Source organism: Dendropsophus ebraccatus, chromosome 4, assembly GCF_027789765.1.
Source record: "Dendropsophus ebraccatus isolate aDenEbr1 chromosome 4, aDenEbr1.pat, whole genome shotgun sequence".
In the NCBI taxonomy this organism is placed as follows: Eukaryota; Metazoa; Chordata; class Amphibia; order Anura; family Hylidae; genus Dendropsophus; species Dendropsophus ebraccatus.
In genome coordinates this window covers 104,381,787-104,408,823 of record NC_091457.1, presented here as the reverse complement: position 1 = coordinate 104,408,823, position 27,037 = coordinate 104,381,787, and the positions used below count along the sequence as shown (strand labels likewise).

Here is a 27,037-nt window from a genome sequence, read left to right as displayed (position 1 = left end):
AGCGACCATCTCCTCCACACATGATAAAGATTCTGCAGCCCTGACCTACATCAGAGACCCAGATACAGAACATGATCCACAGGCTGATCCCCGTCATACAGCAAATATGAGACATCAAGACCATCACACAGCTCTGCTTCAGAGGTTAATAGGAGTCCTCTATATACTGGAAATTGTGTCCATACTGATTGATCACCTGCAATGAATTGAAACTGTGTTGTATCCAGCCTCTATATTTTTTTATCTGTAGGTGATCATATAGAACTCAGGATCAGTACAAAATAAGTAAAGTTATGTATGGACACAGTCACTTTACTTGGAGAATGGAGAGTGCAACTCTGGAATATAATACAGGATATATACTCAGGGGCAGTACTGGATAAGCAATAGAATGTGTGAACACAGTACCAACATAATAAAGAGTGCAACTCTGAAGCATATCACAGGCTGTAACTCAGAGCCAGTACTATAAAAGCAATGTATGTACACAGTGACTCCCCCAGCAGAATAGCGAGTGCAGCTCTGGAGTACAATACAGGCTTTAATGCCAGATCGGTACAGGTAAGTTATGTCATATGTGTACACGGTGAACTATTAGTTATAGCTTTACCCCTGCACCCCTTTATACAGGTCACATATAGAATGAAATTCTATAATCAGTTGAGTCATCGTGTACCGGGTCTTTGAGAGTAGGTCATTTATTTCAGATCATTTGGAATCCGACTTGCAACTCCAGGCATAGGTATAAAGATACCTTTATGGTGCGTTCACACCTACAGGATCTGCAGCTGATTTTCTGCAGCAGATTTCATTTAAATAACTGAACACAGCATCAAATCTGCTGCAGATCTGCTGCAGATCCTGTAGGTGTGAACGCACCCTTAGCGTGTGCCTAATATTGCTCCTTTCCACTCATATTAATAGTAGTGAGCTCTAACACCAGCTATACTGAGACTATATGGACTAAGAATCAGACTAGAAATCGGGTATTGATAGCCAACCCTAAGAACGGGCCATCACATTTTTGGTCCCGGAGTGACATGACACAAGAGTCTGGGCATGTGACAGGCAGACGCTAGTTTTAGTCGATTATCAGATATTTTATTTACATAACACTGATGGTCACATCTGGCACATGGAGAAGGTTCCATCCTGTGCTTCTCCTTGTCGGTCTTTACAGTTCATCAGTGAATTCTGATCTCGCTGATCTAGTGCAATAAGAAAAAGGGGAAAATACACAGTCTCATTATCAAACAATCTGCAGCGTGTCTCACTGAGGCCTAAGGAGTCACCATGGGGCCACCCAGCCTACACTGGGGCCCCTCTCCACCATGACCGTTAGCAGCGAGTGAGTTTAGCACATGAAATCTCTCTGAAGATTAAAGTCTCCAGTGTCTTCTTTCCTGTGGCCTCCAGATTCTTCCAGTTGTGGCCACATACAAAATGTTCTTATATACTCCAATTGTTGTAGATACTGTACATGTCTAGTGATATCCCTCTGCTGGGACTTCTCAGCCATTGTTTGTTCTGTACATATTTCCATTGTAAGGAGCTGGACGCCATCTTGTAGCCTCATCTTTTTCTTCCTTGGCTGGGAGGCCATACTCCTGAGGACGGCCCTTATGTTTCTTATGGCCAGTGTAATTTTGGAGCCAAAAAGAAAAGAGTTTGTGCAAGGATATATAAGGAGAGGACTGGCATCGGAGTTGAGTCCTACAAGACCAATGTATCTGAGCGACCATTCCTGATGGCCACTACAGATGACTGGGTCAGAGTCCTCCAGAATCCAGATGAGGCCGGACCTTCCATGATGTCATCATTGCATCATCAGCTCCAGCCATCTCTCCAGGACTCACATCAGAGGGAGGAGGTTGTAGAATCAACCACTTCACGCCCATTGCACACTGTGGGGACATACTGTACAGTGGAACCTGCAAATACAACTTAATTATTCCCGTGGCCCAGGACCCTCTCCATACTCTTTATTGGGGCAGACAGGTGTTTCTGCAGGTTTTCTATGGGGTCTTTTATGGGGTTATTATTGGGATGTAGGGACATATAGGTTCTGTGATTCTGCTACTTTAGCACTACTGTAAGGGGTAGCATTAATGAGCAGTTTGTTAACTCCCTTGTTAGAGAAGATGCTGAGTCTCTGCAGGTTAATGGGAAGCCAGCGGCTTATGTATGGACATGAATTTAAATCAACCCATTAAAAGAACCCCTGGGGCATCCTGGGCAGGAGGGGCAGAGAGGAAACAACAGTGGAGAAAGGGTTTGTGGTCTTCACTCTGCATTTCTCCACTTCTGAGCTGTAGATAATGGCAGCAACATATGGGAACTTTTCTATAGTGATTCCCTTTCTGCTCTGAAACTGAATAATGAAGCCCCTTCAGCTCTTCTCATAAGAGCTAATGCAGTTTATTCACGGATAAGTGGGGGGCTTGGGGAGGGAATTGTGAGTCTTCTTGCACAATTGTCATGTTTCCATTTCCAAGTGATACATTAAATGAAGCTCAGGCAAAAATGTGTCACTAGCAGCTGTTCTGCAACCACAAGTCACAGCATGCCCTGATACCAACACCCAATAATGTCTGCCTGCAAGGATCTGTAGCATTTTATATTCAATACATTATATTGCAAATCCAAGTCCCAAATATTCATCACAGTTGTAGGTAGAAGGCACCAATCTATCTCTACTTATTTTTTTACCTTGATACTCTGTGTCATTTTTGTGGACTTTGTAGTTTAATCCATATGGTAATGAGGTGGTTTGGTGCACTGGGGGCGGGGGGCATATAGTCCTCCGACACTCATCACTGCAGGGCGCCAGATCAGTATTCATTAAAAGGGATGGGCCAGTCAGGGCGAATCAGTGCACTGAGGGTGGTAGTCCTATGCCCAGTGCACTAAACTGTCTCATTAGCATATGGATTAAACTACACAAAAACAGCACTGAGGATCAAAGTAAGAATCTCACCTTCATTTTCCACGCCATGTGTGCTATAGTGACATAGCAGGTTAGATGCTTCTAACCTTCTGATTGTTTCCCTTTAATTTCTATGCTGCTCAAGGTCTATGAAAGGCAGGGTGACATGGTAAGGCTTCCCTCAGACATAACTTTTGCACAATGTTTTTTCATGACAAAACATTTATCCTCTTCCTCTATAGTCTCAGCTCCTTTTCTTTCATAAAAAACATGAGGTGTTACTGTCAAAAACCATATTCTCATTGACTTCTATGGGAGATCAGGAGCCATGTGGAGTAGGATTCTGGCTAGTAGTAGAATCCTGCTCCACACTGATGAGGGGAAAATACCCCAAAACAGCTGTCTGTGGATTGATACCTTGCTGTGCTGTCATTTTTGACTTTAGTTAGTTGGTAGGTGGTTTCTTTGACTGGAGACCCCCCTTGGCTTGGTTGTTCCTTTCCGGTAGAAAGTCTGGCTAGCTCACTGGCTTTGAGACGCTACAACTCATATCTGTGATTGCAAGGGCTCAGCACTGGAAGCCATACCCTGCTTGCTTACCAATAAGGCATTAGGGATTATGAAGAGGTGATGTGGTCCTTGGCACTGAAGACCCTAGTTAGTCTCACCATGAGCAGCAACATATAAAAAGTTATGTTTGAGTAGAATACCCCTTTAAAGCAGTCTGACGTGTCTACTGAATTTTGGGATATGAGGTCTGAATTATGTAGCCTGGTATCATAATATATAGGTTTGGTGTGGGGTATTGTCTGAGGTTTAAACATTAGGTTCTGATCTAGGGTCTAAATTACTTGGTTTTGTCTAGTGTCTGAATTATGAGGCATAGTCTGAGGCATAAATTATAGGGTCTGCATTTTGGTGCCTGGAACAATTTCAAATGGATCGGGTTTATAACAGATCGGACCTCATACTTACCATGGGACCCTCCAGCACCTGTGGCACTGAAGCGATTGGTGGCACTGCGGTGGCTCGTAACATTTTTTTGAGGTTGAAACATGATGACATGGAGTTTTGGAGTAAAGAGGCATCCTAGGACCACAGAACCACTGAGACTGACTGACACACACAGGGTGGTTGTCTGAACCTGAAAGTAACGAAAAGCCAGTGTAAAACAGTGGGTAATCCATATAATGGTAAATCTGATCATAACAGAGATATAAAAACTCTCATTATGCTTGTAGTATACTTAAAAAACAAAAATGCCAACATCAACCAAAGAAATGTCCATTAGATACAAAAAAAGAAATAAAATATATTTACTATCCACTGGGATAGTGGATGATAGCCTGTGATGTGATTTTTAGCATGTCACATCCTTTACCAGAAATTACTCCTTACCCAAGAAAAACAGCACTAAAGTTTTAGCTGCTTGGTGTCTCCCTTTGTGGCAGCAACAATTCAGTGTTTAGTGTAACCCCTTCAATACAGCTGCTGCTGTTTCTTTCCTTTCTGCTGACCTATCACATTGAAAACCCATTGCACCAGTAACCTCTTCTCCCCTCACACCCTTTAGTAGTGTACTGAGTAAATGATCTCCCCTGTTCAATGCACTTTCACTAGCAGTGTTTTACTGGGATTGGCCACAGTAGTCAGAGAAATGAAGCTCTATGTGTGTAGTACCAGCAAACAGCCCAGCTCTGGTTCTGTCCCCTGAAATGGAGAGAATGAGGCACAGCTATGCTTGTGCACCAAAAAGGGGACTCTCAGGGGCTCAATAACAGCTGTGGGGTGCTAAAATTGCCTTGTTACTATGGGTTTATCTAACAAAATCAAAAAGGTATTTAAAAATCTTTTGAAATGACAAGTATATCTTAAGGCATTTTATAGAGATTTGATCATTATAGCATCTACAGAGGAAAAATCTCATGGTCAGAGGTGTTACTGGAACACAACAGATATAAAAGAAAAGTGGATTAAAGGAAAAGTCTGCTGAAAATGTTTATTAAAGTATTGTATTGCCCCCCAAAAGTTATACAAATGACCAATATACACTTATTATGGGAAATGCATTTAAAGCGACTCTGTACCCTCAATCTAACCCCCCCAAACCACTTGTACCTTTGGATAGCTGCTTTTAATCCAAGATCTGTCCTGCGGTCCGTTCTGCAGGTGATGCAGTTATTGTCCTAAAAAACAACTTTTAAACTTACAACCCCGTGCCAAACGGGAGTATCTGTGCCCTAACTTTGCACCACCCCTCCGTCCCTCCTCCCCAATTTTTTCATCATTAGGAATGCCACTGGAACATTCTCTCTAGCTAAACATTGCACAGGGCCTTAACGATCCAGCCCATGTGCTGGGCTGACACAGGCGGGGAATAGGAGACAATCTTCCTGGAGCATTCCTAATGATGAGGAGGGCGGGGAGGAGGGACGGAGAGGTTGTGCCAGCCTAATGCAAACACAATCCAGGCCATTCCCATAGGGAACGGGGCTGCCAGTTTAAAAGTAAATTTTTATGACAATAACTGCATCACCTGCCAAACGGAGCCCAGACAGATCTTGGATTGAAAGCAGCTATCCGAAGGTACAAGTGGTTTGGGGGACAGATTGTGGGTACAGAGTCGCTCTAAAGTGTTTTTTTCCCTGCACTTACTACTGCATCAAGGCTTCACTTCCTGGATAACATGGTGATGTCACTTCCTGGATAAAATGGTGATGTCACGACTCCCAGAGCTGTGCGGGCTGTGGCTGATGGAGAGGATAATGTCAGAGGGATGCTCAGTGTCCCTCCAGTGCCCTGTGTCCCTCAGTGTCCCCCTACCATCATCCTCTCCAGCAGCCACAGCCCGCACAGCTCTGGGAGTCGGGTCGTGACATCACTATGTTATCAAGGAAGTAATCCTTGATGCAGTAGCAAGTGCAGGGAAGAAAACACTTTGTAAGCATTTCGCGTAATTTTAGTGTAAAAGTAAAAGTGTATATTGGGCAATACAATACTTTAATAAAAGAAGATATAAGAAAGCTGCAAGTAGCTATCAGAGATTATACAAGGAATGGAAAGTTATACAAGGTGTGAAAAAAAGACCCTGCATTTGAAAAGACACTCCCAGACAGTCTTTTTGCCCATTTAATGCACTCTCACCACCACTATGCCTGCAGTGTTGTTTGTTTCATCCCAGCTCTGATTGATCCACATATTTCAATACTGTATCAGGATCATGTGACTTGGGTCATCAGCCACCATATTGGTGCCAAGGCTATTTTTTAAGAGCAGTATTGCACACAATATAGCTTTTTATTAAGTCAATACTTATTGGTTTAATAGTCTGGCTGATGTAATCCACTACTCTCTCTCTGATAGCTCCTGGCATTACCACACACACTGCCTGGCATCTGTACGTTTTGTGTGGCTGCACACAGAGCTTCTTAGTACCCCTAAGAAGTAATTCTACTGTAACAGGCTGTGCCCCGTTTTAGGCAAGTTCCCATTTTTCTTGCCCACATAAAGAACCCATCCTTCATCCTCTTTCTGCTCTCAGCAGCCTGGTACCAACCATCTCCTACAATCAGCACTGAAGGGTAGTATCCCAACCCAATAAGGAACTTCAGGTCAACGTTCCTCAACTTTGGTCAATATATGTATCTGATTATGTAGTTGTTCCTTATGGTTCAGCATTACTGTTATAATGTTATAATGTATAATATAATACAGTTATAATGTTATAATGTATAATACAGTCAGTAGCTTAATTTGGTGGGGGAAGAGGGGGCGGCCGCTCCTGGGCCCACACAGATTTTGCCAGTTAATGCTGTCTGCAAAAGCTATTGCTTTTGCAGACAGACTTAACAAATTGGCTATAGATTACCCCTGGTCAGCAACCTGTGCTCCTGGGGGGCCCACGCAGCTACCTATGTTGTGTCTGACCATTTAGCTGTATGCTCTTGTATGCCAGAAGAACATACAGTTGAATGCATCAGGGTGATTGATAAGGCGAGGAAAGCATTTGCTCTCCACCCTGCCAATCACTGTTGTGGCCACAAGAGGCCGTTCCCTCCCTTAGAGCTGTGGGACATGAGTAATGTCACTCGTGTGCTCACAGAGCAGGGAGAGAGTTGACATCAGACGACTACAGTACTGCAACCGCACAGCAGGTAAGTATGGCTTTTTTCCCTTAGTTATAGTGGAGGAGACTTATGTGAGTGGGTGGCGCTAACTCCTGGGAAGGATGTTATCTATGGGGGTTGGGATATGGGATGTACTGGTGAACTGAAAAGGGGGTACCTAATTTGGAGGTACAGTCTAATCATAGTGGTGGTGGGGGTGCCCACCAGAAGGATTACCAGGGAAATTACTGCTGGGGAAGAGGGTGGCTGCATGGGGAATACATACCAGGGGGATTTCCTACACGAGATGGTGCTGGAGGGGATGCCTACATGTAGGATACTACCTCTTTTTTTTTTTTTTTTTTTTTGGGGGGGGGGGGGTCTGGGGGATTGCCTGTACAGGGGGGTCTAAATACTGTATAGATGCAAAGAGGGGAGTCTAACTTCTATATGAGGGCACAGAGGGCCCTAACTACTACTACATGGAAGGAGAGGGAAATTATAACTTTATTGGGGCACAGAGGGCTTAAATACTCTACGGATGCACGTAGAAGATTAATTTCAATATGAAGATACAGAGAGGCCTGACTACTATATGGGGGTGCACAGGGAGGGTCTTTCTTCTATATGGAGGAACAAGGGGGGATATTCTACTATGTTAGGGTATAGATGGTTGCCTTTTTACTATATGAGAGCAAAGAGGGACCCTGCAAACTATATGAGGGCTAAAATTGGGCCTAAATACTACATGGAGGCATAATTTGGCTGCTCTCATATATCCTGTACACCATGACTATTGGGGCTGATTTCTCCTACATTTTAATGTATTGTTTCTATGAATTAATAAAGTAATTATTCCATTTAGTTATGTTGCAGCAGTCTGGCTTTTTTGTATATAGTTTATTTAGTATAGTTGCCTTGAACTTTATGGGAATATTTATTGTTATTACGCAGCATTTGTACTATACATTTACTCTATTGGTACTGCGGGAAAACCCTTCGGATGTTGCTAATTTGGTCATGTAGTCCTCAGCCCAATAGATATTAGACAGATAGATATGAGATAAAGGGATAGAAGAATGGATGGCTAACTAGGAAACAGAAACAGCGCCATAGCTTCCTCTATGTTGTTTGTGGTATTACAACTTGGTTCCATTCTCTTTTAGTGGAACTGAGCTGCACTACCACATCCAAGCTTTGGGGGAGAGTGGCGCTGTTTCTGGAAAAAGGCAGCTATGTTTTTGCAATGCTGGATAACCCCTTTAATTTTTACATGGTTATATATGTGAAATGTAGAAAGTCTTTTCCACTGTTTTCAGTCCCTGTTCACTATGAATAATGTGGTAGAAAATACCCTTTACTATTCAGAAAGCATTGTCATCTACTGAGGTTCCCTATGGGTAACATAATCAGTTGGGGTCCCACTGAGACTCCCTAGCCCCCCTAGGCTGAACATCTAGCTACGCCCCTGCATACAGTACATCACTGTGCCCACATAACAACAATGCTGAACAGGAGCATAGCTAGGATTCATGGGGCCCCATAGCACAAAACTGTATAGCCCCCTCACCCCCACTTCTGCATATACTCACCTGGCCTGGAGCCCTCTTGCGGCTGAAGGTGCAATGCTGAAGTGCAGTGCAATGGTCTGCCTTCATGGTAGCTATGCCACTGATGCTAAAGTATAAAGGGCAGCTACATAGTATCTATAATAGTGTACCAGTAACAAATTGATGCCTGTTCACATTTCATCTGATGCATATATCATCCCTGCAAGGTCTATAGAATTTAATGAACTAAATGTAGCCTAATAGTGGCTATATTTCGTACATTTCTAAGCTAAGTTTTTTTTTCTTCAGGTGCCTTATCTTTTGAGTCCCACAAAAACCATGTACGCTTAGAAATGGGCTGAACATAGTTACTTTTAGACTATGTGTGAGCAGTTTGGAAGGTACAATTTTTTCCTGGTTTTCTTTTTAACAAACAGCTGTTTTTGAAATCTATATTTTGTAGTGGTGCTGTCTATGTACACAGTCAAGTCAGATTATTTTAACCACTTCCTTCTTTCAATGTTGGCAGCACTTAACTCCTGAAGGAATCACATGTCATGGTCGATAAGGTGTGCCATAGGCTGTCTGCACACATTTCTCTTGTTGCTGCCATGGGCAGACTTGCAAAATGTGATAATAATTGGCTTTCGGGCCAATGGTGTCAGTATTCTTGAAACTGCCGTTTGTGAGTTATTTATGTGCTGCTATGGTGAAACTGTGCATCATCACGTGCCATTGATGTGGGAGGTAAATGTTGACCATGAAGGTGGCTAAAAGTGGACTTCTTTGCAGATCACATTTACCAAAATATGCTGCTTGTCCTACCTGGGATGAATGGTATCTTTCGGCAAGACAATGTGTCATGTTACGGCTATAAATATCTGACATTGGTTGAAGGTGCATGACCAAGACTTCAAAGTACTACCCTGGCCCACAAATTCCCCAGAATTGAGCCCAGTTGAGCATCTGTAGGATCACTTCAATCATTGTGTTCACTTGATGGACCCTCCTCCATGCATCCTTCAGCAGCTGCAGGATACACTGTCAGCACCAGGACCCTATTGAATTACTCCAGAATCGTAATGTACTGTGGAATCTGTTGGTGCTATATAAATAAAAAGATATTATTATTGTCACTTACAACCTGTTTAGATGTTGTCCATACTGCACACGTTGATTACTCTGGATTGCTCTGGTCGTCATAATAATGTGACTCAACAGTGTATATTTACTATAGAATGTCTTTGTTGGTACTTTGTTTTTTTAGACCTTTATTCCCACTGCCCCATTCACACGAGAAAGCAATCAGCAGGTTAAATTTGTTTAACCTGCTGATAGTTTCCCTTTAAAATGGGTCTGGGAAGGGCCCATGGTAATATATCTACTATTTTTTGCAGCTTGTTAATATATATAAAGTATATGGCTATGTTCACACTACGTAAAAGTACTCTTACCGCGGTGGAACAATGCCTGTTGTTCTATGGGATCCCGGCCGGAGCGTACACACATCGTGTGCGCTCCGGCCGGGATCCCATACACCGCCGCAAACAACTGACATGTCAGAAAGACCTGTCAGTTCACACAGTGAAGCGAGCGGCTCCGGTCGCTTGCTTCACTGTGTGCTATGGTAAGCTCTGATGCGGGTGCGCGCTGATGCGCCCGCATCAGAGCTCCGCGGCCGGAAGATCATCTGGCCGGTACTTAAGTAGCGGCCGAGATGATCCAGCCAGAGACCGGCCGTTCCGTGACCCGGAACGTAGTGTGAACATAGCCTATAACTATTATATAGTCAAGGTATGGCAGTACATATACAATTGTATACTGGTAGCTTACCACCTATTCCAGACTAAAAAAAGAAATGCCTATCTTCAGCTGTGTGATTTGATTATTCTATATTCTACTTTTATTTTTCTTTGTTTGTTTGTTGATGGTGCAACAGCAAATGGCGTTTGGGGTTGGACACCCCTTCCCTCCCATACTGCCCTCTTTGTACCATCCTTATAGTGAGAACAAATACAGTGAAATGTTTAGAAATGATGGGGAAATTCTTGAAAATCCTGCCATAATAAGTCAAACCCACAAACCCCACCCCCTAACAAGCCACATCTCGCCAAACCTCACCCCTTCAAAGCCACAATATCCCTGGAAGCTATGCATTAGCACGGCATCTCAATGGCAGCTAGAGTCATTGCTATCCCTAAAGCTAAACTCTCATCACCTCCATTATAACTCTATGCCAGGAGCTATAAAGTCATAATTGGTAACTCTAATAAGAGTTTCTGTCTCCCCTCTGTGGAGAGCTTGTGTAGAACAGGCCATGCAGCATATAGGAGGTTCTGCTAGGTGAGATGTTGACTCCAGTAAACCACGGAAACACATGTTACTTCCAGAGGGTCACCACCATGAGATCACATGACCCAACTAAAGGAAAGGAACAGCTTATTTATAAATCCATAGCATGCTCATGTTGTGTAAAGATCAAATCTGCAGTGAACCTGCGGCAAAATTCTAAGTAACACATGCAGGCTTTGCAGTTGATTCGCCAAGAGGGATTTGCGGTGGAAAAGTTGTCAGGTTTCAACACACGGTTTTTTATTTGGGCTTTAGTGATGACCTGTTATTTCCCTGATCTATACAGTGGGGGCACAGCAATAAAAGTCACACCTGGGACTTGGTGTCTAAGGGGGTCCTTTTGTCACACAACAAGATAGCAGTATTATAAATGGCAAAATGCAAGAAAAGGGGCTATTACTTATATTGGAACTATTGGAACATGTAAATATGTCCCCCTGAAATAAGAGCTTGGTTCTCACCCTGTAATCACTTGAGGTGACGTAGAAGATGGGCAGGAAGGCCAGCCAGATGATGCAGGTGGTGTACATGGTGAAACCAATGAATTTGGCTTCATTAAAGTTCTCAGGACACTTCCTTGTCTTGAATGCATACAAGGTGCAGAGCAGAACTAGAAGAACATTGTATGAGAGGGACAACAGCATGCTGCCATCACCGCTGTTACACTTCAGTGTCACCACATATCGTTTATCTGGTGCAGTGTCCTTACGAGTTCCAGCAGGCTCTAGAAGAAGCCAAACTAATACTACAAGGAGCTGGCAAGAGATGAGAGCCATGCAAATCCCAACCTGTGAGGCTGGACTTATAAACCGAGGTCTCTGGACCCCATCTCGTGCACCATTGAAGATACGAGCAATTCGGTTGGTCTTAGTTAATAATGCAGAGTAACAAATTGCAAAGGATGTGCCAAGTCCAAGACGACGAAGGGTGCAAACCCCAGTGGATGGTTTGGCAATAAAGATGAAGGTCATAGCATAGCAGAGCAGCACTCCAATCAGCAAGATGTAACATAGCTCACGGCCAGAAGCCTTTACAATGGGTGTGTTATTGTTCTGAACAAACACCCAGACAACAAACAATGTGGAAAGTAGACCCAGACAGGAGAGGCATACCGGACCCAGAGCCCAGGCATCACTCCAGCGGATGTACTCCTGAGGAAGCTCAAAACAATCCTTAAGGTCCTCATTGGGCCAGTATCCCAGACCACAGTCTTTACAAGTGAACTCATCAAGGAGGTACTCATGTGGCTGGCAGGGTATGCAGATCCAGCAACAAACATCCCCAGGTTGCATGCTCTTCACCTCATTTTTCTTGCAAGGGTCACTACACTGAGACACAGGCACTGAACTGTGTGCCCATGGGATCAAGCTGGTATTAAGTGTTAACTCTTCAGCCCAGTAGCCAACTTTTTGGTATCTGTAGAATCCATTTGTTTTTTGGAAGTTGAAGATGTTGTAACGACCTATTCCATCACCAAACTTGTCAAATCTCACAATGCTCCGAGTGTCTGGGGGAGGGAATGGAGCTAAAGGAAAAAACAAGAAAAATGAGTAATCAATATAGCATTTGTCAATTAGGATCTGAACTAGCAAGTAGGTGTGATCAATGAAAGTGAAACAAGCAATGATCAGATTCCCAATGCAGAGGCATTGACGTTACAGCAGCTGTATTGTGTGCAACTTACAACACCAAGTTCTCTGACCTGTGGCTCTCCAGCTGTTGCAAAACTACCACTCCCAGCATGTTCTGATGGATGCAGGCCATCAGGGCAAGTTAGATGGGATAGTTTTGTTTCAGCTGAAGAGTCACAGGTTGTAGAACTCTGAGCTAAGCCATGCTGGAGGAGGAATGCCACAGTAGAAGCGCATTGAATTTGCTCATCATACATAAAACATACTAGAACATGGTCTACCAGCAAAAATATTTTAAATAAAATGATCATCGCTGTGTATAGCCAAAAGTTTCCCAAAGTAAAACCAACTCACCATCAAACTTCACATTCAAGATGTATTCCCGGTAGAAGCGGCGTCCATTTATTGGGTTCATGGCAGGACAGAGACTGCTGGCATTAGGACACAGGGTCTGTTGCATGTTATGCAGTGCATGAGCCATGGCATATACAGCGTTTACCACAAACATAATCTTAGACTCTTGTTCAAACTTGACATCTTGGAGGGAATGCTTAGTACAATCAGAAGAATTCATCCGACAATGAAACTTATTCTCCCAAAATTCTCTAAAGAATGGATTTCGAGTGTTATTGAAGGGGTGTAAAAACTGGAAATATCTTGAGAACTCAAACAATGGGTAAGATGCCAGCTCTATAGTAATGGCTCCTTCGGCTACCTCTTCACTACCTGACACCACACTTTCCAGTGCTCCCCAACCATCGCTTGCCACCCACAGAAAGGAAACATTGAGTTGCTGGGCAGCAGCCAAAAGTTCCCGGGCGTCCTCAATCTTGGTGAAGAGCACAACCACTCGGGCACTTGGTTTCTGCTGGAGGGCTTTGATGACACTGGCAAAGGTTTTCTTGTTCATGGAGCGTCCAACCTTTTCTGAGGTAGCGATGCAAATATTACGAGCCCTTGCTTCCTGTTCAAAGGCTTCAATGCCAGTTTCACCATAGTCCCCTTCAGATGCTACAGTGGACACATAGGTCCAGTTGAAAAATCGTAGAATCTCTGCCATAGCCTTGGCTTGATAAAAGTCAGGAGGCACAGTGCGGGCAAAGAAGTCATAGCGGGTCTTATCACTCAGCTTGGCACTTGTAGAGGCATAACTGATCTGTGGGATCTGGAAGAGCCTAAGAAGATTGGCAACCTGGAGGAGATTATATGAGACAACATGAGGTACGGTTACAAGATAGAAATCATTAAAGAAGACATGAGGGATGGTGGTGTAATAACCTGTGACCTATGTAATCGTACATACATTATCTGATGACTGTCTAAGGATCAAATGGAATGAGGTCAGCCAATATGAAAGCAATCCCGGGGTGAGTATGATACTCTTCATACACAGCTTATGTAGCCACAAAAGGGCTACAGGTTAAGGAGACGTAATCCCACCATCATGTTTATTGACATTCAAGAGTGAGACACACTCCCCGTCCCAAAAAAACCCCAAAAAACCAAGGGTATGTCCTTAGAATTGTATCTTGAAGCTCCTGGGCTCCAATGCAATATCTGTAACAGGATCCCCGTAATGGGGACTTTAGGCCCCCTCAAGGAACAAGATCTGGATGCACCCTGTATAGCGTTGCCTTTGAGTCTCTGTGGGATCTATGTTCTGAATCTTCCACTGCATTAACCATAGTACTACTACATCAAACAAGAGGCTGTTGTAGTCATAGAAATCGGAGCACAGGAAAGTAACAATAATTTACATAAATCCTTGAGTGTCAGAACCAAAAACCACTCTTGATAGGCTCTAAGGAGACAAATACCTTTGGGGTTTGTCTTAAACCCAACTCTAGTACATAAAGCTCCAAGATGGTATTTATTTTCTCTTTGATCAGTTTCAGTCAATTTACATTATTCATGGATGCCTTAAAGTGTACCTGTCATCATAAAAACTTTTGACATGTCCGAGATAAATTTTGATTGTTTAAGGTCTGAGTGTTCAAACCCTTAGGGCTTATTCACACGATCCGTGCCGCGATCCGGAGGAGGATCGGGACTACGCTGCCTTCTTCTCCAGGCAGTGTAGTCCCAGCCCGTTCTGGTGAACATGTACGCCAGTCAGCACGAGGGAATAGGTGAGTAGTAGATGCGATGACAGGAGAGCACATCATGCTCTCTTATGTCATCTCTGTAGCTGGGCAGCAGGGGGGTGGGGGGTGGGGTGATCCGTGCCAAGATCCACTCTAGGACATGCTCTATTTTTTCACGGTGCGGGTTGTGGCACGGATCATGTGAATGGCTGCATTCACTTTAATGGTCCCTAAAATTGTCCGTGGTCGTGAGAACAAGCCAGGAGAAGACCACACTCCCTTACCCAGCTCTGTCTCACTTGATCAATTGGGCTCCAATTGATAGTCTATGTAAGTCTATAGAGCCTGACTGATTTCAATGGCACAGCGCGGGGAGCGATCAGTATAGGTCTAAACACTCGGCCCGGACATCTCTCTGACATGTCAAAAGTTTTCTATGATGAGAGTGACACTTTAGCCATTTACTGTTTACGGCAATTGTCTCTGAAAAGATCCATCATCTACACTGCAAGGGTTGGTTCACCCCAGCCACTGGCACAACCTTCTATGACGCAATCCCCTTCCCTTCATCTATCCCCTCTTTAATTGAACTTGATGGACATTTGTCTTTTTTTAACCATACTATGTAACAAACCTCGGTATCATACTGATTAAATATAATGGATATAACACAGTCTATGGTGCAGTCGCTATATCTCCAGGAGATTGTTGCTTACAGAACTCTTTAACACAAATTCAATGTCAATCATGTAACTGATAAGAGGAAAGTGGATTTCAATGAAAATTGTATTTCTATGGATTTTCATTTAAGATATTTTTCTAGACTCCAAATAAATCACAAGATTTAAAAAAGAAGACGTCGACTAAGACCAGTGTGGAAGCAAATTGTCATGGGGATCTGCCCACTGCGCTCACTATCATTATGTTTTATCAGATATGTGTTGAAGTTATAAAAAGCATAAAGCTTGGGAAATGGAAGGCCAGCTGTATGAATCAGCAGAACAAGAAGCGGAAGGGAAGGGTTATATGACCTCAGTAATGAAAGACGACCACCCAGTGTCCTGCTGCCGGGAGCACAATAATCATCTATAATCTGTGGAACAATGAAGATGATATAGCACCTATGATATGGTCCCTGCAGATGTACCAGATCTTCCAGAGAAAGAATGAGTGACATTCTTGGTACCTGTTCTCAGTTCTGGCTAATAGATCAATCTTCTAAATGAGGGACCCCCCACTACAAACTATAAACACCCATATGTATGAAATTAGGTTTTTATAATCACACAATGAAGAGCTACCTCTCTATTAAATGTTGAATGACAGACAATGGACTGATCATATGTAATGGTTTCCTATCTCTCAATGCATTGAATGTGTAAGTCCAGATGTACTTCCTACTATTACCTGTATAGAGACATCACTATAAGACCCTCCGATGACTCCACTGATTGCAGTAAGTGTCTCCCCATGGATAGCGTAGGATCCATCTGGGCAGAGGTACTGAGGACCATCTCCCCGAGTTAAGGATCCTCGCACCAACTCCAGGGCTTGCTCCAGGGCATAAGTATCTTTAGAACAGGTGTCCAGAATGTGAGCTCCCAGTTTCAGTCCTGGAAGAATTTTAGGGTCCCTGTTAATGGCATCTAAAGCAAAGAGCATGGCTTCCAACCGCTGCAAACCTCTGTGCTCATTCATGCGTCCACACTCAGCACCAGGGCCACCTTTCTCATGGACTGGGAAGAGGCCTCCTATTACCAGATCGCCTTCAATACGGATCTCCGGTCTGGGAATCTTGCTGCTTTTCTCAGAGGTAAAGATGGGAAGCAAGAACAGCGTCCAGAAGAGATTAGCCATTGGCTTAACAAAGTTGATCTGATGTAAGAATCAGATAATGAGGAGTTTCTTTAAGAGCTGCTGGAGGACAAAAGGTGGCACCCAGGGGACTGTGAGAAATGACCAGGTAGAGCAATAAGCAGGGCTAGAGGAGGCATAGAGAACCCTGAGAAAGACAACTGAGCTTTTATCCTGAGTAGAGAGAGAGACAGAGAGGTTAAAGCTACAAGTGATAAGAGGTGAGGGACACAAGAAAGATGGGATTTCTTAATCCTATGTAATTGAATGAAAGCAAATATAGGATATAGCTAGCACATAACTGTATAAAAACACACATTTAGAGAGAAAAAGTACTATCTGTGTCTACACTATTTACAGGGAGAGACAAGAGGGCAGTGCTTATTTTGTTTAGATCAATTACATAGAGAGACAAGAGGGCAGTACTTACTGTGCTTAGATCAATTACACAGAGAGACAAGAGGGCGGTACTATTTGTGCTTAGATCATTTACAGGAAGAAACAAAAGGGCAGTACTAACTGTGCTTGGATCAATCACACAAAGAGACAAGATGGCAGTACTAACTGTGCTTATAACAATTACACAGAGAGACAAGAAGGCAGTACTAACCGTGAATATATCAATTACATGGAGAGACAAGAGGGCAGTACTAACTGTGCTTAGATCAATTACACAGAGAGACAAGAGGGTAGTACTAACTGTGTTTAGATTAATTACATGGAGAGACAAGAGGACAGTTCTAACTGTGCTTAGATCATTTACACAGAGAGACAAGAAAGCAGTCTACATCATTTATAGGTAGAGATAGAGAGTCCATACTATGTGTGCCTACACTATTTACAGGGAGAGACAAGAGGGCAGTACTAACTGTGTTTACATCAATTACAGAAAGAGACAAGAGGGCAGTACTAACTGTGCTCAGATCAATTACACAGAGAGTAAAGAGGACAGTACTTACTGTGCATAGATAAATTACAGGAAGAGACAATAGGGCAGTACTAACTGTGCTTAGATCAATTACACAGAGAGACAAGAGGGCAGTACTAACTGTGCTTAGATCAATTACACAGAGAGACAAGAGGGTAGTACTAACTGTGTTTAGATCAATTACATGGAGAGACAAGAGGACAGTTCTAACTGTGCTTAGATCATTTACACAGAGAGACAAGAAAGCAGTCTACATCATTTATAGGTAGAGATAGAGAGTCCATACTATGTGTGCCTACACTATTTACAGGGAGAGACAAGAGGGCAGTACTAACTGTGTTTACATCAATTACAGAAAGAGACAAGAGGGCAGTACTAACTGTGCTCAGATCAATTACACAGAGAGTAAAGAGGACAGTACTTACTGTGCATAGATAAATTACAGGAAGAGACAATAGGGCAGTACAAACTGTGCTTAGATCAATTACAGGGAGAAACAGAAGGGCAGTGCTAACTGTGCTTAGATCAATCACACAGAGAGACAAGAGGGTAGTACTAACTTTGCTTATATCAATTACACAGAGAGACCTGAAGGCAGTAATAACCGTGCATATATCAATTACACGGAGAGACAAGAGGGCAGTACTAACAGTGCTTAGATCAATTACATGGAGAGACAAGAGGGCAGTACTAACTGTGCTTGGATCAATTACAGGAAGAGACAAGAAGGCAGTACTAACTGTACTTAGATCATTTACAGGGAGAGACAGGGGGCATTTGTATTAGTACTTACATCATTTACAGGAAGAGACAGGGGGGCGTTACTATCTTTACACCTTATTTTTTACAGGTTAGGATGTGGAGGCAGTGCTATGTGTATATACACCATTTATAGGTATATCCAACAGTGCACAGCCACGGTAAATACCCCTTAAAGTGTAACTGTCATGTTTTGTTTGTTTTTTTTTTTTTTTTCAGAAATCAATAGTACAAGTGATTTAAAAAAATTCTGTAATAGGTTTTATCAGGTAGAAAAGCCTCTTTCTGTACTCAAAAAGCAGTTTCCCAGCCTCCCCCCACACACTTCTTATCTGTTCAGAGTCGGAGGTAGTGATGAGTGAACATGTTCGTAAATGTTCGTATGTTCGTACGAACATGACGCTGATTGTGTTCGCCGATCACGAACAATTTGTTAGATGATCGGAATGGTTAGGTAATAATTTTTCAACATTTTTGAATTTGCATACGCCACTGAGTAATTTACGCTTTGCGTCTGATAATCTGCACACATATGCGTAACTCTAGACCGAAACGTACGCCATCTGTACACAAATGTGTATGCAAATGCATGCAAATGAACTGCGTATGCAATTGCGTAATTTACACTTTGCACCTGTAATTTTTTTTTTTTTATGTTTGTGTTTGGGATCCGAACTGAACATCGGGATGTTCGCTCATCACTAGTCGGAGGATATATACAGTAAGGCTATGTTCACACTACGTATCTTTCCGGCCGTAGTGCGAACCGCGAATATACACACGTAGTTTTGAGGTTGATGCGTTTGCTTGAAAGTATACGATATACGGCCGCACAGTGCACACTACGTATGAGCTTACGGACGGATCGTATACGGTGCCATGAAAAATGAACAAGACCATTGTTTGAGGACGGAAATGTTCCAACTCACGGCTGTGGATTTCCATGCGGTCCCGTACGGAGTACTTATTTCAGCCAAATTGAACGTGATTTTTAGATCCAAAAGGTTCTGTGTGTTTTATTGGGCTGGGCGAAGATTTCCAAGTAAATGACCTGTTTGAGATCGCTTCGAAACAAGCTAGGGAAGCATAAGTCTACTATGGGCGTATGTTCGCGGTTCGCCCGCATGTTCGCAATCCGGCCGCATGTCTATTTTTCCCACGGCCGTAGTTTCAGCCGCACATGTACGGCTGCGTACGAACTACGGCCGGACTCATACGCAGTGTGAACCCAGCCTATAACTGGATGTCATCAAACTGGGCAAAGAAGTGCCTTGTCAACCTCCACCCTACTCAGAATACAACATGTAGTGTTACACAAACACATACTAGAAATACTCTGCCCCCTCTGCTAAGACACCCTATCTGTGACTTCCCATAAGATCAGCAAACTCACATCCTAAAATACTCTGTGCTGCTGGATCATTTAAGAAAACCTTACAATGACTAGATACCGGTCAACGATGAGAGTATATTAAATGACTGGGTGAGACCTGTATCAGGAAATGAGAGGGTTCTAACTTCCTAATGCTATCTATGGCCATGGGTGTCAGTGAATGTGAGGTACAGGAATATAGCGCAGGGTCCTCTGACCGGTGTCCTGCAGACAGTAAGAAAACTACAGGACTGGAATCTGCCTCTAGGTTACATTTTAAGCCTTGGGGGTGCTTGGGTGATTTTCTGCTGTTCTTAGGTTACTGCCTTAATCCACATTTTTTCCGTTCTTGGCATAAATCCCATATGGTTGAGGGCCTCAGCTTTCCCCTTTTTTCTCCGACTCCCACACATCTCTCCTTTGTTCAGCTGTACTCAAATTTCTAAGTATGCCCTGCAACGCCTTAGTGGCCAGACCCTCACCCGGGGACACCGGCAGCCTGGAAGCCTTTGTCCTTTACAGTATAGAGCGGCCATTCACAGAGGACTCTACAGTATATACTGAGCAGTAATCTGCTGTTCTCTTTATTTACCACTCATCCATCTGGCTGACAATCCCTGCCCCCCATTCACTCTATCACTTGTCTCCTGTGTATATTTCCTCATATCTGAATGTGTTATATATGGCAGGCTTTCCGTAACTCATAATGTCTTCACATCAGAGTTGTAAGGTAGGCATTTCTTTACCCAGAGTAAAGATTTAGTGGTGCCTACCCCAATGTGTATACACGCACACACACACACATACACACCTAGAACTTATCAAAATTTTCTCCATTCCATAAAATGTAATAAACATACCTACATTTATAATGAGTTATACCTTACACAAAACATAGTACTACTATAGTGCACACACGTATAGTACATAAAATACATATAAACACATAAAAAATGCATCTATATACAACACAAACACACACACATATACAGACATATACAGTGGTACCTTGGTTTAGGAGTAACTTGGTTTAAGAGAGTTTTGGTTTAAGAGCTCACAGTTTTTCAAAATTGTGACTTGGTTTAAGACCATTGCTTTGGTTTAAGAGCTCCCTGTACTGGGTGGGAATGCGAGTGGAGGAGGGGCATGTTCTGCATAGCGGGGTCTACAGCTCTGTACTCTGACCCAGGAAGTCTCCCTTATCTTCCAAATCATAGCAGATCCACTTCAGGCTGGGGCTTGCATCAGAGGACAGGACTGTGGAGGTAATCTCTTCATAGCTGTAGCCCCTCTCTCCCCAGACAGAGAGCGCTGCATGTATGTGCCCACATCTGCCCTGCTCATTCCTTCATGCGCCCTGCAGTCTCTGTCAGCCCTTGTGTTTCCCAGGACATATGTGGGCACAGTATAGCAAGCAGCACACTCTGTCCAAGAGGGGTTAAAGCTGTGAAGAGATTTCCTGTCCCCTGATGCAGGCCCCAGCCTGAAGTGGATCTGCTATGATTTGGAAGGTGAGGGAGACTTCCTGGGTCAGAGTACAGTGCTGTAGACCCCGCTATGCAGAACATGCCCCTCCTCCACTCGCATTCCCACCCAGTACAGGGAGCTCTTAAACCAAAGCAATGCTCTTAAAACAAGTTACAATTTTGAAAAACTGTGAGCTCTTCTTGCAAAACGCTCTCAATCCAAGTTACTCTTAAACCAAGGTACCACTGTATTCCCATTACACACATTATATACTCAACACATACCTGCATATACATTATACTAGGGGGTATCTCCAACACAAAGCATTTTAGGACTGCCACCTTTAAGTGCATCTGTATCCTCCAGACATAGATACACATACATATACAATAGCAGAGCATAAAGCTGTGTGATCCCGTCTCCACCATTCACTTCTATAAGTAGCTGGTACTTTAGGCCTACCTATGAGGCATTGGGAAAGGATCCCAACACAGATCAGCGTAATAACATGATATCTTTGCACCTGCATGGGGTACCTGCCCCAGGGTCTTATTGGCTGCTAGCCTGAACAGAGAGAAACAGGGGCTTTATTCGTTTTTGGGAATGTACCTATATCAGTATTATTCCATCGAATAATTGACTATTTATTTATAATGTGGTTACAGTACATGAGAAAGGAGCACCATGGGGGGCATTATTACTAAATGGAAGACAACATGGGGAGCACCACTAATAATGGGAGTCTACTATTAAGTTGGGGAAATAGGGGAGCATTATTATTCACCAGATAACATTGCTACTGAGGAGGGAGGACACTAAGGGACATAACTGATGAGTAGGACTACTAAAGGCTATTAAAACTAAATGGTTGGTACTAAGGCATTATTTCTTAGTGGGGACACTAAAGGGGACTCCATTAACGGAGGGTATTAACTGGAATTATCACTTTGTGGGGGCCATAAGGGGGCTCCATTATTGGGGAATATTAAGGGCCATTATTACTTAATAGGGGCACTATTGGGTATTTTAACTGAGTGTGGGGGGGGGGAGGGGGCAGCATTATGAAGTTGAGGCACTTAGAAGCCAATATTACGGAGAAGTATTGTGTAAAGGGTGCCAGGTTGGCACCGGTACAATAAAGACACTTTTACTACGTGGAGGCACACTATTACTATGAGGCAATTCATGAGGCTCTGTAGCCAGCTCCCCAAAAAGCTGATATTACTACCATTAGAGGCACACTATTACTATGGGGGAATTAATGAGGATCTGTAGCCAGCTCCCCAAAAGCTGATATTACTACCATTAAAGGCACACTATTACTATAGGGGAATTAATGAGGATCTGTAGCCAGCTCCCCAAAAATAAGATGTAACTACCATTAAATAGCTGAGGGTGCCCTGATTACACACTTTATACAGATTCTTAATGCGCCCTCCCGTTTCGGAGATATGCGGGGCCTATAGTTTGTCTGACAATTCAGTTAATGCAGTAATTAGATAGGCATAAACTTAATTTTAATAATAGGAGTGAATATAAGGTGATGGGAGTGATTATTCAGTCAGGCAGTGTATATTAGGCAAACAGGCACCTCATTTTAACATTCCCACCCTCTGACTGTATAATCACATCCATTACCTGATATTTCCTCCCATTATTACAATTAAGTTCACTGAATCGTCAAATTATAAACCCACATATCTTGGGAATGGGAGGGCATCTCAAGAAACGGTAAAAAGGAGTGTGATCAGAGCACCCTAAGCTATTTAAAGATAGTGATATCTAATTTCTTGGGGTTTAGCTACAGGCCTGTTTTAAAGGGTACAATTACTGTGGGGGTGGACACACATCTGGGCCAGATAGAGAGAAAAAAATGGAAAGTTAATGACCCCAATGGAAGAAGATTCCCCCTGTGCATCACTGAATATATTTGTACTGTAATCAGCACTGTTATTTAGGAGGTACATGACTATTATTCAGAGATATGGTCTTATATATTGATTGAGGTTTATGCTAAGGCATGCATCGAAACCTGTTCTGTTATTTAAAAAAAAAAAAATATATATATATATATATATATATATATATTTGTTGCTGCTTGTTTTTTCATTTAGTATACCTTTGGGTCCCTGATCAAGATCTGGGACTGTATGTAACCACCTTACCTGAATGTTTGGCTGTGCTGCTGTCTTCTACAATTATGCTAAATGCCATATATAATTTTGTCAAGCTGCAAAACATATGCGCTGGGGCTTGTGCTTCTGATCTTTTTGAATCCTAGCAACACCTAGCATCACGCATATATACACAGTCATATACTTATAAGCATTACATATGCTTACCGTTCCTGCTGTCACATCCCAGCAGTGAAGAGGGGGTGAAGCAGTGGCTTACCATACTCCTTCCACTTCAATCTTTTGTTCATACCGCCACAAGGGTCCTTCTACATAACCCAATATGCGTACAATTATGGACACAAACAAGTGCCTGTCAGTGAGATCAGCGCTCACTTGCGATGGCTTTACAAGGCCCGATTAATCGCATGGCCAATGATACAAATTATCTTGTATCATTCGTGCGGCCATTTAAATGCAGTTATTGGCCACACACCTCCTGTTTAGACAGAGGGGCACATTTATTAAGATGCGCCCCGGCATACACCATGGAAAAGGCCTTGCTAACAAAAATATAAAAAATTAATACTTTAGCAAAAAATCATTATTACATAATTAATTTTCAGATATCATTAGAATCACTTAAAGAATCACACACTAAAAAACTGGGTGCCAATTGTGGAGAACCAGTACAGGACAAACAATTTATTAAAAAGAACACAGGAATATGGAATCAAGTGCATAATCCATAACAATGGGCTGCAGCCTAAATACTATTATATAAAGTGACAGTGCATACACAGTATGTTTGGCTATAGCCTAACAGCCTTTGTAGGTCATTTCCCACCCCACTCCTGACCAAATACTTACCCACAAGTGAAATGGTAGATGTTTTCTCCAGAACACCATCACTACCCCGACGTGTGTTTTGTGCCTTCGTCTGGGGGTCCTCTGTAAAGGGTCTTTTCCACTGACCTATTATTGGCCAGGAGTGTTGCAAGAAACTGGTACTGTGTGATAGCAACAGCGATCATGTGATTGTATTTTTAGTGCAGACTTTATTATCAGTTTCCAAATCACACAGCAGTCCATACTTCCCAGATCACACAACAGTACATACTTACCTAGTGAGCTGCTGCTGTGATCTGGCATTTTGTTCTCCGGTTCTCTGTATCTTCAGGCTCTGTTTCCTCTGGCTGTCAATCATTCTGGAGAAGGCCTAATGGCACAGCAGCTGGACAGGAGAGCCGGAGAACAGGATTCTGGATCACAGCAGCAGCTCAATAGGTAAGTGTGTACTGCTGTGTGATCTGGGAATTGACAGCACAGATATATGTATATCTATGCTCTAAGTTTCCATGGCTGCATGAACGATACATGGATTGCTTGAGCGGCCTTACCGCTCAATTTCACATGCCACGTATAGACACCGATGCCACCGATCTCCCAGAAAATTATTATTAATGTAAGTGAACTGGTGAAATATGTGTCTAGTGGGTGCAAATCTTGTGCTTCAAACATTTTCCTCCTACCAGCAGCAGCAAATCTCTGATCAGCATGTTAGGTTGAGGGAGCTGTTAAAATTATAGGCACAGTAATATGTCATTTAACCCTACTTCTTATAGTAACATTGTTTGTAAGGCTGAAAAAAGGACCTTGGTCCATCCAGTTCAGCCTATTACCCTGCAGTATTGATGCAGATGAAGGCAAAAAACTCACAGGCCTAGAGGAAGAAGCCATTTTGCCCTAATCTTAGGGAAACAAATTTGTTTTTTGACCCCATATTTGGCAATCAGAATAAATCCCTGGATCAATAACCCTTCCCCAGACACAAAGTGGGACATTTACTAAGAAGTCTAATAAGTGCAACTATTCTAATGGGGATTGGTGTGTATTTTGTTTTAATATCTTGTGACTGATTCATTAACATGTAGCACTGCCATAGTAAATGCATCAAAATAAAAGGTGCAAAAAAGGCTCAAAAAATTACGCAGTTTTATTCACCTGATTCTGACCAGATGTAAGTTTGCGCCTGTTTATGCGACTTTTTAAAAAGTCGCAAATGATAAATTGGGCGCTAATCCCGGATTATGCGAACTTTTGGGTGAATACTTAAAACAGGCAGATTAAAAAAAAGTTGCATCTAAAAATATTCACCTGTCGCATACTGGTTCATAAATAGAACTTAGACTAAAAATGGGTGAAAAATGCAATTATTCACCAAAAATTAGGCCCAAACCCCTTGATAAATGTCCCCCAAAGTATTTATAACCTGTAATATTATTACACCAGAGAACTAGATCCAAGCCCCTATTAAGTTTACCATGACCACCTCCTCTAGAAAAGTTCTATAGTCTCACTGCTCTTACAGTAAAGAATCCCTTTCTATGCATGTACGGAAAACTTCTTTCCTCTGGGCTTAGAGGATGTCCCCTTGTTATAGATACAGTCCTGGATAGAAATAGATCATAGACCAGACTTTTGGGCTGCCCCCTGATATATTTATTCACAGTGGTTAGGTGACACCTCAGCTATCTTTTTTTCCCCCCAAAACTAAACAACCCGTAATAACCCCAATTTTGATCCCATTCCATTTATTTCTCAGGTTGCTCATCTTTAAAACCCCTCCTGCTCCACTATATCCTTCATAGTAACACAATTTTAATGTTAAGCAGGAAGTGACAAATAAATCTCCACTTAGGGTATGTAAGTAGATATACTGCAGCAGAGAATCCACAACATTCCCACAGATGATTTGCTATTAATCTGAAAGATATTTTAAACCCTTCTTTTGTGCAAAAACTCTGATGATTTTCTGTTAGATATTCTCTGCTCCTGGAAATCTCCAGCAGATCCACAGAGGGTTTGCAGCATGTAAACATAGACATTACAGTACAGTAAACCAGACCTCTCATCAACCAGCCCAGAATTTACTGAATCTCTGATGACCAGGTGTCTCCTACCAAGTCAGAATATCTATCAATGACCAACAGTTAAAGCACACAGATAAGCTGTCAGCCCATTAGCAGCACAGCTCTGTTAGTTCTTCGCCTGAGGAACAATCAGTGACTTTCCAATGCAGAGAAAAATGTCAGGATACATGGTAGGGTTGCTGTTGCCCAGAGGCTGTTTCCCACCTTAGTCCATGAGTTATGATAGTATGGTAGCTGAAGGATATCCTTCATGTCATACCCCCTCCCCACCCAGCAATCCCAGGCGTCCTTATCTATAATACATCTTATCAATAATACATGCTCCTTACATGTGCAGGTGGCAGGTGTCACAGAGTCTGATGAGCATCTAGTGTCCATGGCTCCTACAGCTCCCCCTCCGCACCACCCCTCTCTCTGTCTGTATCTATCTATCTATCTATCTATCTATTATCTATCTATCTATCTATCTATCTATCTATCTATCTATTATCTATCTATCATCTATCTATCTATCTATCTATCTATCTATCTATCTATCTATTATCTATCTATCATCTATCTATCTATCTATCTATCTATCTATCTATCTATCTATCTATCTATTATCTATCTATCTTCTGTCTGTCTGTATCTATCTATCTATCTATCTATCTATCTATCTATCTATCTATTATCTATCTATCTATCTATCTATCTATCTATTATCTATCTATCTATCTATCTATCTATTATCTATCTATTATCTATCTATTATCTATCTATCTATCTATCTATCTATCTATTTATCTATCTATCTATCTATCTATCTATCTATTATCTATCTATCTATCTATCTATCTATCTATCTATCTATCTATCTATCTCTCTATTATTTATATATTATCTATCTATCTCCTATCTATCTATCTCCTATCTATCTATCTATCTATCTATCTATCTATCTCCTATCTATCTATCTATC

The 27,037-nt window shown here is 42.4% G+C and overlaps 1 protein-coding gene across 1 annotated transcript; it reads right to left on the bottom strand.

The window, feature by feature from the left end:
- Window positions 1-1,857: 1,857 nt before the first annotated feature.
- On the bottom strand, window positions 1,858-25,732 carry GRM2 (glutamate metabotropic receptor 2). Its single transcript, XM_069968684.1, is given in 6 exon segments — window positions 1,858-1,943; window positions 3,902-4,070; window positions 11,396-12,459; window positions 12,920-13,757; window positions 16,057-16,443; window positions 25,670-25,732. Coding segments are annotated over 6 exon segments (2,607 nt in total).
- Between the last annotated feature and the right edge of the window lie 1,305 nt (window positions 25,733-27,037).